This window comes from Copadichromis virginalis, linkage group LG5, assembly GCF_057382275.1.
Source record: "Copadichromis virginalis isolate Kocher_CV1m ecotype Utaka linkage group LG5, C_Virginalis_male_GT1.1, whole genome shotgun sequence".
Lineage (NCBI taxonomy): Eukaryota > Metazoa > Chordata > Actinopteri > Cichliformes > Cichlidae > Copadichromis > Copadichromis virginalis.
In genome coordinates this window covers 21,193,192-21,210,094 of record NC_140622.1, presented here as the reverse complement: position 1 = coordinate 21,210,094, position 16,903 = coordinate 21,193,192, and the positions used below count along the sequence as shown (strand labels likewise).

The 16,903-nt window shown below is 41.1% G+C and overlaps 1 protein-coding gene across 2 annotated transcripts in view; it reads left to right on the top strand.

Moving 5' to 3' along the window:
• The first annotated feature begins 1,497 nt into the window (after positions 1-1,497).
• The window catches only part of LOC146709598 (sodium-coupled neutral amino acid transporter 3-like), a 39,837-nt gene continuing 24,431 nt past the window's right edge, over positions 1,498-16,903 (top strand). For both annotated transcript variants that reach the window (XM_085456640.1, XM_085456639.1), the window contains exons 1-2: positions 1,498-2,025; positions 16,012-16,241. In XM_085456640.1, the coding sequence (XP_085312766.1) occupies positions 16,105-16,241 (137 nt within the window). In that variant the 5' untranslated portion in view covers positions 1,498-2,025; positions 16,012-16,104. The remainder of the gene's footprint in view (positions 2,026-16,011; positions 16,242-16,903) is intronic.

Here is a 16,903-nt window from a genome sequence, read left to right as displayed (position 1 = left end):
TTAGACTGCAAATGACATCTGAGCATAGCTGGTAGTAACCACATGCTTAGTCAGTGCTGATTGAAAGGATGCCCGTGGAATACTGTCTCCAAAACTTGTTTAAAGCTCTGGATGTAGCTGTGGAGGTTGAGCAGCAGCGAATTGGAAGGTTGGTGGTTCGATCCCTGGCTGCTCCAATTTCCAGGTGGCATGCCTAAGTATTCTTGGGTGAGACACTGAACCCCAACTTGCTCTTCGACGTGTTCATTGGAGTGTGAATGTTAAATAGAAAGCAGTTAGTTGTAGAAAATGCTTGTGTGAATGAGACATGTTGTAAAAGTGCTTTCAGTGCTCAAGCTAAAAAGTGTCAAGTAAGAACCAGTCCATTTCCTGCTCTGCTGTGTTTGTTACCAATTTCAGTGCAGCTATTTAATGACTTACCTTATAATTAACCATGTAGTTGCTCTCTCTGTTCGGATTGGCTGAGCTGAATTAATTACTGTCATACTTTTGGATTAATTTCATTAGTACCTCTTCTCAGTGCTCATCTAACATGTGAAACAAACCTTTGGCACAAGCAGTTTCTATGGTTACACCTCGCTCTCGGAGCACTGCGTGCACTTCATCTTGTTAGCAGACAGATAAGGTGAGGCAAGGTGAGACCACATCCTTAAAAGAAGGAAGAACAGAGGGAGCTAAATGAATTGCTGTCCCTCTGGAATCATTGTCTGCATCTCCTTTGCATCCACTGCCTCCTCATTAGTTAATATACTAGCCCCTCATTTATGGGAAAGGGAACCAATAAAAGACAGTTCTCTGGAGTTCAACCACACATTAAAGCATATACATTGATGCACACACTCATGGGGTTCCCTCTTTGATGTACCATAGCATACATCTGTTGCGCTCCTCTGCTGACCTTCTGGGATCCACAAGCCACTTTCTCAGCATCTCTGGCCCTTGCCTCTATGGGTAGCTGTTCCCCACTGGGTTATCCCCAGAGGAGATGCACCGTGGGGTTAAACGTCCTGTCTTTTCCACAAGGTCAGGGCTCAGTGCTGTACAGCTTCAAAGAAAGTGGAGGCTTGCATGGCGTTTATTATGGAGAGACTTTGAAATACATTTAAAGTTTCTAGAAAATTAATATAAATTGCCCATAAATTAGTCATTTTTTCCCAGTAAATCACCAACACACATACAGTCAGAGACATCCGAGGGAAGAGGCACCTCGTCTAATTTTACCTCAGGTGTGTGTGTGACCTATCCTGTGAACGTGAGCTGGAAGAGGGAGAAAGGAGACGATCCCCGGAGCCGTGTGACATCAAAACGCGCTACTGCCGGTGACCTAGAAATAGCGCTTGCGTCGACCGTGTGCGTAAGCAGCGCTGGTGGCAAATAGTCGAGGATGCTGTTTTACGTTGCTGATGGCGTTTCAAACGGGAGACGCTGCAATTGGTTAAAATTTCATTATATTTTCTTTTGGAGGCAATTAAAGGAGACGCAATTAAATTGAGTAAACAAATCTATGTGTCGGCTCCCTCAGTTCATTCACGATCTCTTTGTCTCACCGCGCGCACGCAGGCACGGTGATGAGAAATGCACGAACATGAAACATAAACCACAACCAACACCGTGTATCCACAACATCTGAATGCCAGCGGGTGTGCCGTTTTAACCCATCTCGTGCTGGTCATCATTTCCGCGCGATTAAAGGTGCGTGCCAAACAGAGCCCAGGAGGAGCACGAGGAGGAGGAGGACGAGCGGGGTGTCTCGCGACCCGGCGCGCTCTCGCAGCATACACAACAAGAATTTGATTTGTGTCGCTGTGCATGCAGTAGGCGGAACCCGAACACTCTTCACATCCCACTTTTGAGAAGATTACGAGAAGAATTCATCGGGAAACACATGACAGAAAGGCAGCCGGGAGGCAAGGCGGTCGGACGTAGCGGGACAGAGGCTGTCAACGCGCAGGCAGGCAGAGGCGAGCGGAGGCAGGATTCGTGTGGAGATATTTGGAGTTGGAGGAGGGCATTGGTACTTCTCTGGTAAGGCAATGGAAATCTGCCGTAACCTTGATTTGTAGCCCTCTCGGTGTGTTAAACTTAGCAACAAGCGTGTTTTCTCACGTTGTAGAGATGAAAATGTTAGACTTGGCTCAGGTAAAAGAAAAACGATGCTCTCTGTGCATGCACATACAGAACATGAATATGCTGCTCGATGACGCTGTTGGGTTCTTTCATTCAAGTAACATGCAACAGACAGATGACATTACTATTGAGATCCTGTGCCACCCTTTGGACTACACAGACTCCCCAAGAAGGCTACTTTCTTCCTCAGGGCTTATCCTCGTAGAACTACAGACATATTCCTCAGGAGACAGATTTTTTTTCCAGCAGCAAAAAATGGGAGAATTTTTATTTTTATTTTTATTTTTAAAGGAGGGTATTCACTTTAAATTCCCTGACTCTATTTTTTAATGGCCACTGCAAACTTAAAGCCCAACTAAACTCTACACTGATTATTTTTCTATTTTTATTGCATATATATGGCGCTCAGGATTAGGAATTGCGTTTTAATGCCTTCGATTTTAGTGACTAGGTTGGATTTGACTGGTTCTGGCTGTTTAATCTGGATGTGTGTTATATATTTCAGTCAAACTTGCAAGGCATCCACAGCTGGCTCACACTGTCACAGTGTGGCTACAGGTGCCATCTGGTCCTGGTGTTTGGTGATCTTTGCCAGCCTGAGAGGCATAATTAACACTTCTGAGGAGGAAGTGGGGAAACAGAGAATGCTGCACATCATGTGCATATATGCAGTAATAACTCTGTATCTGATGTTTTTGGGCTGTGCTACACATGTGCATTACCTCTGTTTGTTTAACATGATATGGATACTTTCTATCATGCGTGCACAGAATGATATTAAGGATATGCATTAATCCATACTATAAGCGTTTGTGTAAAAAATTCTAATAACTCAATAGCAGCGGCAGGTTTTCTGGGGTGACCTGCAGGAAAAGTCTTCAGTCATTCTCTCCTCCATGATGAGTCACTTCAGGGGCTTGAGGGCAGCAGGTGAAACTGTGACTGCTGGACTCGGCAGGCTGGAGCGGGCTGTCAAGAGCTCATGTGTAGCCTACTTGGCCACTGATGTTACAATTGACTGACTCCTCTTTCTGGTCCATGTGAGGGCAGTCTCCCACCCCATCCCAGAATTAAATCACACTGTTAACAGATTGATCCAGCCCCTGGTGACATTGTGTGTGCTGAGCTTTTGAGCTGCTGTGTGATTAAAAACCTCCATTTGACTTGGTCAGATTGTATTTGTGTGCGTGTAAGCACATGCACGTGTGCACATACATGCATACAGCACTGATGATTGAAATGGAGGTTAAAAAGACTCTGTGATGTAAATGTCACTGCCCCTCAGATTGACTATAAAATACATCGATTGAGAAGACAAATGTGAAAGAATGAGGAGCGCCGCGTAAATGTGTTCGTGGCCTCCGTTCACACCTCTAAATGGTCCTCTACTGTAAAGTGATTCAAGTGTCCATCAATATTTGTGTTTCTTGTCTTTCAAACTCCAGTTATTGAATCAGAGATGTTGACGACTCCTTCACTGCCCTCTTTTTCTCTCCATTATTAGATCAGATGCAGACACAGGACTTTACGAAGTTCTTGTTTAATATGATCAAAGCTCTGCGTCTGTGAGAAGTATATTCAGATCCTGGAGAAGTATTGGTTTACGTGTGCAAGAATGAAAAGAAAACATGGAGGGATTTCTCAGTCTTAGAAGGCAATGTAGTTCACCGTGAGAAGAAAGCAGCACCCTGCGGTGACTTTGTCAATAGTATTAAACTATGAAAGGACCTGAGCCACTGTCTGGTCTTGAGAGATTTGATTTTGGTCTTAAAGAAAGGGATAAACTAAAGAATTTGCTTAACCCTTTCCCCTCCACAGTCACAAATAGATATTCATTTTGCCTTTTAATGATCAGTTCTGTATTTTGTGAGTTTCATGGGTTTATTCTTGGTAAAATGATGGGATATAACAGCTTTGTTGTGTTTTGAGTGCACATGCTTTACACTGGAACTTCTCACCTTACTGACTACAAATGTACATCAGATATACCATTTGTCTATAGTTAATATTAGTTCTCATTATAGTATGTAGACTTGCATTCATAGACAAGGAGGTCCTGTGGTTAAGGTGTCATCAGTCACGGCATTACTGCATTTTCAAAGTGCAGACAGGTTTATTGAAAACTACCTGCACATGTCCTGAAGGGTATTTTAGATGATTTACAGCTTGCATAAGGTCAGACCACTTGGGATAAATGCCAGCCCAATAGATGAGCTCTAAGAAGGGAAAAATAATTATACCAAACTAAGTAATTAAGAGTGGATTGAGAAGAGTCTAAACCAATGCCTCATACGAGACACTGCCAGTTTAATTGAAATTTTATATTTGCTTAAATTCATGTCTGGTTTTGGAAAGGTGCAGCTGTGTGTATAATAATATATTGATTGGTTTGTATTGTGGATTCTTTTTCATTATTTTTTGTTTGTGAGCCCTTTGGGTGAATACCTGATTTCTGACTTGGAAGCTGTTCAGAAAAGAGTAAAAAAACAACCATTAGTTTTTTTTAAAAAAAGGACCACACAAAGATGGAAATAATTTTGTTCTGTGGGATTTTTCCCCCCCAAATTCCCAGTATCAAGTTTGAGAACCACTGCCAGTGAGTTCTGTTAGTGGACTTTAGGTGATCACAGGGTTTTTATTAAATTGGCAAGGACATTTCAGTAGGACACACAGAGGAAAATCTTACCAGTTGTCCAACTTAGAAGCCCCTAAATTCTGAGTATGTTACTCGTAGAACTGCATTTTTGCTCATTTTCCATCACTGGCCACTGTGCTCTGTGAATTTCTATAAGAGATTTAATTCTTAAGCCTTACATTGATCTGATTACATTGTATGCCCACTGTGCCCTGGAGTTCTCCATCATTTGGACATTTGGGATTTGGACTTTCATGGTGCTGTGGCATGTGACATGGTCAGCAGTACAATATCCACCCTGGTGGTCACACACTGCGTGAGTTGTACTTCCAGCTGAATGAATGCACTCTTTCCCCCCACACTTGCATCACCATGTGATGAGAAGGAAACAGGAGAGAGACGGGTAGCAGATGCCAGGAGAGGATGGTTCTTTGTTTTGGGACAAATGATAAAGAGAAGACTGAGCTGGCATTGAAAAGTGTGGCGATGAGGGATGTCTGCATGGAAGGCATTATATAGATGATGTCCTCTGCTGTGTACGTGCTGTCCTCTTTGCTTAGTCCCTTGCCAATCTGCTGTTTGAGATACTGAGCAACAAAAGTTTGTGAAGAGACAAAAAGTCATATGTTGTATGTATGGTTTTCTATCATTTATATACTGTATATTTGTCTTTTAACCTATGTTGGCAACCAAACCAGTTTGCACATGTATTTAATAAACAGGTACATAAGAAAGGAACAGACATTCTTGGTATCACAAGCAGACTCAGACACACTATTTGCAACATTTGCATTAAACCATCATCAGGCAAGTGGTTGACAAAGAGAAGTCATTTCATATCAATCATAGTATATCTCGTGGCTGTAGTCTTAACGCTTCTGTACATCCCTTGTGTTCTTTACAAAGTACAAAAAAATCCAAAACAGTTTTTAATTAATAAATAAAGTCTAAACTACAGACCCTGATGTTTTCATGGATAAACATAAATTTTCTTAAACCGCATTCTCATAACTTACCAAAAAAAGTGACTTGTTCCCTACCCGTTTCGCTTAAAATTACAGTGTGTAAAATACCACCACTAGGTGTCAGTAGATTGCAGATTGCAGTCAACTGAATTTTGTTTTCCAGTGTCTTATCCTAACTAAGATGGTTGCTGTTTACCTCAGCTGTCAATGTGTCCACATTTTTTTACTCTGGAGGAAGCTGTAAATCTTTGTGAAAGGAGTTTGATACCAGTCGATGATTCGTGAAGGTCACTTCTGTCTGATGACAGCGATACTAAGATGACTTGTTGAGGATATCCTGAACCTTTTGTTTATAAAATGTTTATTAAGCATGTTTATTTATTCCCAGTATTGTCGCAATTACTTATTATCAGCAGAGTAGCTTTGCGACCCTCCCGTCTCTGTACCCTACGGTGGCCCTGAGAGGCCAAATGGACTGTAACTTAAGAAAACACCAGAAAAACGCTGCAAAAGCACACAAAACACAACGGAAATAGGAAAAAAGAAAACAGAAATAGAAACAACAAAAACGGAAATAGGAAAAAACAGATTTCCGAAAGAAGAAGGAAGTGTTTCTGGGGAGACAATAACCCCAGAAACACTTCCCCGTTTTTCCTATTTCCGTTGTGTTTTGTGTGCTTTTGCAGTATTTTTCTTATTGCTGGTGTTTTCTTAAGTTACAGTCTGTTTGGCCTCTCAGGGCCACTGTACTGCACTGACAACACGCTGGCTAAACAACAACCAAAGCTGCATGTAAGTTCACATTGTGCTAGCTAAATGAACAGAATCAACCTTTTGGGATTTACTTACCTGGATGACTGAGCATGCATCTTTGGGTGTCCTCAAAATACACTTGCCATCTGATAAATAGTTTGATTATATCCTCACATCGTATGAAAGTTTATTCGCTTAGGGCATAAGCCCAATAAAGTTGGACAACAATTGTATTCTTTATAAAAATTGTGCTTATTAACCATTTATTTGCAGTTTTTTTTTATCAAACCATCTCACTTTTGTGCTCCTATGCTCTGTACAGACGATGTAATAGCATCTTGTGAGCCACAAAGCCACAGGGATTGGATCACATTCAGATCAGAAGACACTACAGATGCTTATTAATCTGTCAAGTATTTAAAGCTGCTTAGCACCTCAAGAGAAATATGGTCCTCATAGGTGGTAATGTTAGAGAATGAGCTTTTTGTGCTTTCTATTTGGATGCACCTATCTCGTATCCAAACACAATACCCATGTTAAGTCAACAAAAGTCAGCAAAAGTAATTTATTATGCCAAGCACCAAACCACTAAGTGTCAAACATGCATCACAGCCTTGAGCCAAAATATAATTATCTGCTGAGCCAAATGCACGTGTTTGATAGAGGACTGGGAAAACAAGAGAAGGAAGAGAAGGAAATCTGCTTCATCAGAGATTTGGCAGATTACAGGTACAATAACCTTTAATATGTAAATAGGTTTTTTTTTTGCACCTTTTAAAGGAAATGCACAGGCATATGATACTACAGGAACATTGTACTAGGAACTGGAATCTTTTCAATATTACATAAGCAGTAATTATAGAAATGCATCAACAAAGTAGGGCTGAGGAGATTTAGTTCCTTTCTGCACTATAGTGATCTTTGTATTTGCAGTGCGAATTTATTTCTCAAGTAGTTACTTGAAATTCTGAGGAGTTATTAGCCCTGTGGATGGCTACTACCAGTCTGAACAAATCCTCATCATCTGTTTCACCCTTTTCTGATGGAGTACAATTTTGTGCTTCAGTATTCTTGCATCTTGCACTGGTGATGTCATGTGCATTTATGATGAAAGCTGGAGAAGTGGTACCAAGTCCCAACTCGTGGCACACCCGCAATACCAAGCTAAGAGCGTAAATATTATGGGTTTATTTCTGTGAAGTGGCAGGAAATGACATCTTTATATACAGTATGCCTTAAACCCATCCCTGTAGCCATTATTTCTTTATCTAGAGTCCTGCTTGCATTGGTCTGAAGCTCACAGTGCTCTCTTCTCTGTGTGGTTGTTGTTTGACTGTCGCTTCCAGTATTAGGGTGTTCAGTGTTAAAGTTGAGGCAAAGTGACAGAAAGTGTTGGGTGAGTCTATAAATAAATTTCATTTCCACTGAGTCACCACACTGATGCCCCCATGCTGGCGTATCACAAGGTACTAAATGGTGTAATAGGATTTCCATTTTAGGTTTCAACCGAAGGTTTGGTTATTTTGAAATAGTTTTAATTGTTCCTGTTGTACCACTGTCATGTATTACAGGTTTTCTCAGTTGAAAAAGGTAAAGAGGCAGCCCACATAGCAGAGAGGTCTGGCCCGGATCTGGTGTCAAGCCGGCACTGCTGGCTGACTTCTGGCATGGTAAGTGGTATGTCATCCAGATCTGGGCCAGGCCTGGCATAGATGACACTGTTTATGTGATGGCATGCCATATCTGGCCCGATTATGGTTTGGTTTATGTGGCCCAGGCCTATAGAAAACAGGTCTGGCCCGGATCCGGCATCAAGCTGGCGCTTCTGACTGACTGGTTTCATGGCAGGGTGTATGCCAACCAGATAGAATAGAATAGAATTCAACTTTATTGTCATTGCACATGCACAGGTACAGGGCAACGAAATGCAGATGTGGGCCAGGTCTGGCAATGATGGCACTATTTATGTTCCTATTTTCCTATTTTAGTTAGAAGACCCAAGTGCCATGTTGCAATGCTATACTGCTATTGTAGCCAACGTTTCAAATGCAGGCTTGACAGGTCTGTGAGTGTACACTTTATCCAAAACCTGGTGAGGTTATACTGCTGTTGACCACTGGGTGACTGTAGCTCAGGAGGTAGAGCAGGTCACCAACTGATCAGAAGGTTAGTAGTTCGATCCCTGGCTCCTCCAGTCTGCTTGTCAAGAGTGTGAATGTGTATGAATGTAGTTAGGAAGCACTCAGTGTAGAGAAAGTCTGTGTGAATGTGGCATGTTGTGTAGAGCGCTTTGAGTAATCTGGGAGAGCAGAAAAGCGCTATATAAGAATCAGTCGTTTCTCTGTCTGAACAGAGTTTTGTCATGTTACTTTTGCACTATTATGTTGCGGCACATGTTGTTATTACATGGCTTGATTAAGGTACTCATTAAGCTGACATCTGGGGCCAGAGCTGAAACTGTTCTGGGCCAGCACAGGGCCAGCAGTGTGTCTACAACTGGCCCGTGGCTGCACACAACTTACACATGGCCCACATACCGCAAAGAATGACGGCCCTTTGGTGGCCGAGATCAGGTTTGCCAGAGGTTGTCCACACATGGGCCAGCACAGGACCACCAGTGTGTCTGCAACTGGCCTTGTGCTGGCCCACGTGTGGGCCACCTCTGGCAAACCTGATCTGGGCCACCAAAGGGTCGTCATTCCTTGTGGTATGTGGAACATGTGTAAGCACATTGTGTGGACCAGATCTGGGCCATACCAATTTTGCTATGTGGGAGGGTGTAGCTAGTGCTTTTCCTTTGCCTGACTAATAGTTTTTAGCAGACGAAGTAAAATGATACAGATTGATTTCAGGTCTCAAAATGTGGTAGTTTATCAGTTCATTCAGTCAGGCACTCTCAACCTTGATCAGTGTCTATTTCTTTAATACAGGGGAGACCCATACATCAAGCCAAGGCGTGGGTCCAAGATTTTAAAAGTTGCTGACCAAAGCCAGTGTTATTCTAGCTCGTATGGAGCAATAGAGCCAGCTTTACTAAGATAAAACCTGACAACCTCTGAGCAACTGTCACCATGCTTAGATAGCCTAATACATACTCAGGATAGTTACCGGTATTATTAAATTCAAAAACTCTGTACAGATGTTTCCTAAGATTTTTCACAAATTGTACATGATTCTCCGTACTAATGCTACTACTACTACTGAGGAATGTTTTGATGTGAAGCAGAGTATTTTACTGACAGAAGTTCATCTTTCAGACTTTATTAGCACACATCATCATATGTCGGCCAAACATCGGTAACAGTTGGTTAAAATAGTGAGTGTTATTAAATTAGTGCATTCCTACTCATCATCCACTCTTCTGTTTCAAATGTGGTTTGAAGGAGAAATTTTTGCTTTAAACAGTCACAATGATCATGATTAGAGATTCCCTCTGAAACATTTGCTGTGATATAATGCCTTCTACCTCAGTGTATATTAAAGTGCACTGCTAATCTAGGACCACATCCGGTGTGGTATTATAGTCTCTGACGTGTGTGTCTCACAGCAGCTTATAGGAACGCTGGATATGAGGAGCATCTCAGAAGCTCACATACAAATCTGTCAGTCAGAAGTTAATATCCTATTCGCCCTGCTGGCTAATCACAGTAGTGCTTCATGGCCTGCTGCAGAGAGAGAGAGGTCAGGAAAACAACCTGTAAGGAAACAGAAGCAGAGGATGCCAGTATTCATGGGGGAAGTGGTAATGAGAGGCCTGAAGACAGTTAACACAAGATTTTCAACCCTTGTGCATGTTGTGTTGGGAATATTTAATTCTTTTTGAGCGTTAATTGAATAGCAGAAAAACTACTCCAGTCATAGAAACGCCAGCCAACTCATCTGCGATGTGCCGAAGACAATGCTTACTCTGCTTACAGTGAAGTACTATAGAAACTCTGCTGCCATACAAAGGCAGAGTGCAGAAACTACAGAAGCAGTCAAACTGACAAAAAGGTTTTTACTTTATTTTAATTTTTATCAGTTAGGGCATCAAAATGTACAACAAATAGTCCATAATGCTTTATTATGGGATCTTTTAAGGTTTATCAGACATTGCCACACAAGCGAAAAGCATCTGAAAAGGGGAGCTAGTGCTCTACCTTTGGAGAGCAGAAAATGTTCTCTCTGTTTGTATCTGGCCAGTGCAGTGGTTTCCACTCTTGCCTCACAGCAAGAAGGGAGTGGGCTTAATTCCAGCCTGGGGGCTTTGTATGTTCTCTCTGTCCAAAGACATGATGTTAGGTTGATGGGTAATCCTAAATTGCCTGTGGGTGCAAGTGGTTGTTTCTGCATTAGGTCTGCGACAGATTGGGGATCAGCCTTTGGCAGCTGGGATGGATGGAACTGGATAAGTGGAAGAAAACAGATGTCTTTTAAAACTCATTAGATATTAATAATGAAATACTAGTAAATAGGACTGAGTAGCTTTCATATTTGAACTACCGAGGATTTCGTATGACCATCGATATTGGACTTTAAAAAGCCATGTTTAGTGCAAGGTAAATTCTACACTGGCCTCTTATGCTTTTCTATCATAAATAGCTTTATTTTCTCCCTGTAGCTGTTTGGAGGGTTTCCTTCATTCAATAACAGCATGAGATTTTTCCATTATTAAGCTCCATATGCTTTGTGGTTGTGTATCTGTGTAAATTTTACCTTTATGTGAACACCAGAACACCAACAGATGGTTGTTGGATGCTTTAGTTAAGCATTTTCTGCTGATTTGAGGCAGCTGCTGTGTGCAGTGGCACATTCAGAGGACTTAAACACAGCTTTATGTGTGACATGATGTGAGGTTACAGTCAGGCTATTCCCTCGTCAGCAGCTATTTTTATACAGGAGTGACCTGAGCCGTTTGATCCTCATTTCCTGCTTTAAAGAGATGGACCCTAATCTGATCATTTTTATCATCCTGACTTTCAGAGGTGCCAAGTCTGAACTCATTGTTTTAAAGTAAACTGTTAGCTGATAGACTTATTAGCAGCTCATCAGTTAAGTTATGGGCATGTGTAATCTCTTAAGCTCCAGGAAATCTTTTTACATTCATGGACAGAACAGGATGAGATATTTGCTGCCTGTCATTTTTCCTGGACACAAAATATTACAAAATAGTCAAGAGCATTTAATGAGTAATCAAGCACACTTTAATTTTCCTTTTGTTTAACATTTTTAGTGATACATTAAAGTCAGCAAATAGGAAAATTTGTCATAGTTTGGGGATGCATTTCAGCCAGTGGTGTTTGAGATTGTGTCAAGGAATAAAACTCAGAAAATTCTCATCAGATTTTGATCCACCATACAACATCATCTGGAAAGTGTCTGATTGGCAATTTTCAGCATGCAGGATGAGCATACCATAGAGAAACACACAGTGGAGCACTATCAGTCGTAGACTGGGCTCCCCAGAACACAGACCTCAACATTATTGAAGCAGAGTGGGATCATATTGACAGAGAAAAGAACAAAACGCTGCCAACATCCAAAGGAAAGCTTTGAATGTCCTTCAGGGAGCATGGAGAGCTGTTTCTGAAGAAAGTAATTCCACGAAAGCTTTCCTAAGAGAGTTCAGAATGTGTTGAAAAACAAAGATGGTCTTACCAAATATTGTCTTTACAGTTTGTTAGAATTTTACAAACTCTGTTTTGCCTCAAACCCCATATGTGCTTGTAGATCTTTTAACAAATCTCTGTAACTATTTCCCATTTTCCCAACAAAATACAAAGAAATGATGATTGACTCAGACTTGCACAGCACAGTCACTTTGTCAGCTTTTATATGAGCAAAATAGATATGATAATTCACATCCTGCTTTCTTATAGTATTTAAAACATCTTAGGTCTGCTTTACTGGACCTGGGTGTAAAAAACAGTCATTGAATGTCAGACACATTTCAACAGATTAAGAGCCTCGAAAATTACACTGGGGACTCAATTAAGAAGGCTCATATGGCCCCCGGGCCTGTTAGAATGTCATCAAGCAGTGGCAGCAGCAGCAGTATTACAGTTTGAGATTACTCATTACATAAACACCCCCACCACCCACCAAGACGCATAGAGAACCACACATTTAATTACAGTATACACTAAATTGACTGCAAACACAAATTCACACAAGCACAGCGATACTTTAGGGTGAATCAGTGTTATTTGATTCAGGTATCACTCGGGAATAACAATCAACAGAAACTGTCTGGCTCTGCTTCCCTCCTCCTGGGATGACGTCTCGCTGCAAAATTGCTTACGTCAGAGCCAGCGAATGGAGGCAGACACACTCACTGTGTGTTGGCAAACGGAGGTGATGCTTTAGATGAGGGCTTGAATCAACATAGCCTCTGCAGTTGCTGTGGAAAGACTCATTTACTCCCACCAAGAGCATCACAATGTGGCATTAAGTCTTGCATAGGATTAAGGATTTTTGGAAAGCAATGTGGAAATTCTAGTCTTCCTACATGGGCCTTCTGTTGTTTAGTTAAATAAAAAAAATTTCTGTCTACAATTTTTTGCTTAATTTAAAGTTTTGTAAAGATATCCCTGGTTTTCTATGGTGGTATAGGATTTGAACCCAGAGCCCAGTTCTGGGTGTGACAAACAAAGGAGACCACAGACAGTCTTTGAGTGATGCTGAAGATTTTTATTAAGTAAATCAGATAAGCCGTGTATCAGCCATATATATTAGTCAGTACATTTAAATCACCTGAGTTTGTGAATGGAAAACAGCTTTAAATGCTTTAAAGCCTCCTGAGCCCAGCCTGCTCAGGTTTGTTCGATCTCTAACCAGTTCAGCTCCACCCTCAGTTGCCTAAAAGTAAACACAGCCAGCATGGAAAGAACAACACAAGGTCAGCTATAAAACCATCACACAGCCCACAGGTGGCCTAAAATAACAGCAGCAGACACCTTGTGTGACAAACTGCACAGAAACATGTTGAGTGTTTTCTGATGTTTGTTGAGTTGTTTGAAATGTTGCATTTGAAGTTACCTGGCATTTAAAAGATGTGACTCCTTGTAGTCTAGTATAATATGGTGCAAATGGTGCAGTTGTTTTGCAACTTTTGTTTCCACATCATTTACATCAGTCATATGTGATAAGCATCGATCATGGACATACTAATAGTATTATTTCCCCAATTTAGGTGGAAACTTGGGCAGTAGCACAAAGTAATCAATAAGTCTCAAGCGTGTTAAACCTAAAGTAATGAGCCTGTTACAAAGATGTAAGTAGTGCAAAGTACAGATAATTGTGTGAAAATGTAGGGAGTAAAATTTAAGCATGCAACAAAAATAAATATTCAAGTAATGGACAGATATCCAAAAATTCTACTTAAGTACTGTAGTACTTTAGTACTGTAGTATTTTAGCTGCCACCTTTGGCATTTAACCCCAAATAAACAACCTTGAAAATTCTTCAAACCCTTGGATCTGAAATCAGCCTAAACAGATATTACATGCTAGCATGACATAGTGTCTAGAGACTACAGAAAATCCCAGTTTGTAGACACAAGCCTGCCACTGTTTAATATCACAATGGTTCTGTGGCTACTGGGTTTCAAGCTGTTGGGCTGCAACTCCATCGTTTCTTGTCTATAGTCATTTGCGCTTGTGTGGTCATAAAACTAAGAACAATACATGCATACATGCATGTTAGTAATGGAAAAAAATGATATAGGCCACCTGAGTCATGTGCAAGGATTTTTCTTTTACTGCTTGATGTCTGTACTATGTTCAGACTCAGAGATAATAAAGCAGTCGCTTGCTACTGAAAGGCTAGGTAGGCTTTTTCACATCCTATTTTCAAATCCTATCAACATCCATGCTCACTAATGACCATGTAAGGGATACACATCGTATGCTGTCCATGACAGTTTATTGCTTCTCACTCAATTGCCTTCAAGAATGTCTTGTGTTTCCTTTGCTGAACATAATGATTGCCGAAGATACAACTCATGCCAATCAGGACTACTGTTTCAAGCTCTGCTGCACAAGGTCATTTAGGAGAAACCCTTGTAGCTGGACAGCCCATCGCGTATTGTCTTTGAATGGCTTCCCTGAACTGTTTCGTGATTTGTAGACTGTTTGAGTGGCACTGTGGTTCTGTGCGGTGATTTGTCCCATGAGAGTGGCCCTGCCTCTGCCATTGCTGCCGTCAGCATCTCTGCTACAACTGTGCATGGATACAGGATATTGGCATTTACTGAATTCAAGGTGGCATCTTTTCAATTAGAGGCCAGTAAAATACCTTTTCAGCCTCTCGAGTGGCCTGGCGAACTACAGCCAAGGGGGCCCCGGGAGTATAATGATGCCTGGCACAATAGTGCCACTGTTCTCCAAGCCGTTCCCAGGAAACCACACAACATGTGCCATTGTGCACTGTGCTTTGCTGCCCAACCACGTTGCCTGGCTTTAGCCAGAGATACCAAGAGGCCTGGCTGTGCAGTGGAGCTCACAGCAATGTGGTTGGTAGGACAGGTTCAGAGGACTGCTAGGTGAGGAGTTTATTCAACGCACACTGTATTTGATGCGGTGAAACATTTGTGAAAAAAAGAGCTGGTACATTTAAAAGAGCGGGCTGTGAAACGGAAGAAGCCTGAGAGAAGAAGGAGAGCTGAGTGGTTGCCAGGAATGGTAGTACAGAAAACCCTGAGCATTGTGGCAATGCTGAACCCTCTTCAATAAAAGGGGAAACCAAGAGAAAAGTGACAAGCAGAAAAATGAAGGCACAAAGACGGGTAGAACTGGTTTGTAGCTGGTCTTGGCTGGTTCTGCTCTTTTTATCCCAGTGCTGGGGATTTAAACATTTGTGTGTTCCTCCTTTGTGGCCCCCCAGTGTCATAGCTTCCACCGCTGTTTATGCAGCAGACCAAAGGAGAACATTCAGGGCAAGCCAGATAGGGGGCTTTAGACAACAGCGACCAGGAGATACATGTCACTGGGGCTTTTCTGGGCCTCTCATGTCAGCTGGTCAGCTAAGACAACAAAACACTACAGGATACCCAGGAAATAGAGTCCTGATGCAAAGCCCAGTGTGTCACAGCTAACTCAAAGATGTGTATGCTCAGTGTAGACCTGTCAGCTGATGTGTTAATTATTCATGGCACTTGCCAAAACATCTATTTTAGTGGGAGCTTATTTTTGCTTTTGATTACAGGAGGAAATGTTGGCTAGTTTTACAGTCATGTTGATCTTGATTTACTTCCATTTCCAGTGTGTGGTTTAATAAAAAGTTCATTTAAAAAAAAGAAAATTTTAATTGAATTCACTGAAATTTTTCGCATTATTTTTCTGAATCGTCTGAGTTGTCTTTGCCATCCTCTTCTTAGCAGTGGATAAAATCATGAGTGTGGTGTTTGAAGATACAGACACCTTTGAATGACCTCAGTGATTCTGTGATTCTTTTCATTGTCTTGTTGTTATTACATGCCAGAGAACTGCCATAATATGGATGATGTTTCATTGCAAAATGGTCATCTTAAACTCCTATTTTTTTCTCTTACAGATCCACCGAGGAAAATAAGAGCTTCACTTTCTCGCAAGAAGTAAAAAAGGTCACATAATTTCAAGGGACAAATTATTAGCTACTGTAGCAGATATGAGTGAGGATAAACCAGCAGAGACTGTGGAGAACACTCCAGCTGAGGCGAGTGCCATTCCTAATGGGAAAGGCCACGAGCCTGGGGAGGAAATCTCAGCATCAGCCAAAACACCACTTGCAGAGGACGGTGAAAAGTGAGTATACTATAGATTATTACAGTGTATACTTGTGTCAGTAATGCACAACGATATACAACAATGCTTAACCAGTTTTTTCCACTTAATTATGTTGTTGATATGCACTTTTCTTTTTTTTTGCAAAGGTAAAATGTCATGTGTTTTTACATTTAACAAGCAAATTCTAAATAATATCAGTGTTTGAGGTAATCTGGAAGCTACTATCACTGAAGTAGTCATTTAAAAATAAAAGGTAAAACAATGTTTGGAGTAAATTTGGATTTCTTTTATTTTGCTCATGTTGCCTTTGGAAAATACAGGTCCATAAATATGATATATTACTTACTTTTTAGTAGTCAAAGGTTGGTGTTGTTTCAATAAATCACTAAAACAATTTAAAGGTTTTAAAAAAAATTATTCAGTCTTGGGTCTCAAAAGTGCCTCTAATAAAACAGAACAAATTCTCATAGCAAGATAATGCCAGAGGTCAAGGAAAATGCCAAACTGGATTCTTTACCTTAAATGAAGTAAGTTGATTTCTTCAGTGGCTGCTCTGACTTGAAGTCTTTACCTGTGGCAGTCCAAAGACAAAATACTGTATATGGGTGGAATTTTGTATTTCAATCACTATACTCACAACACATTGAAGACAGATACAGTGCAGTAGATAAGTTTGTTCT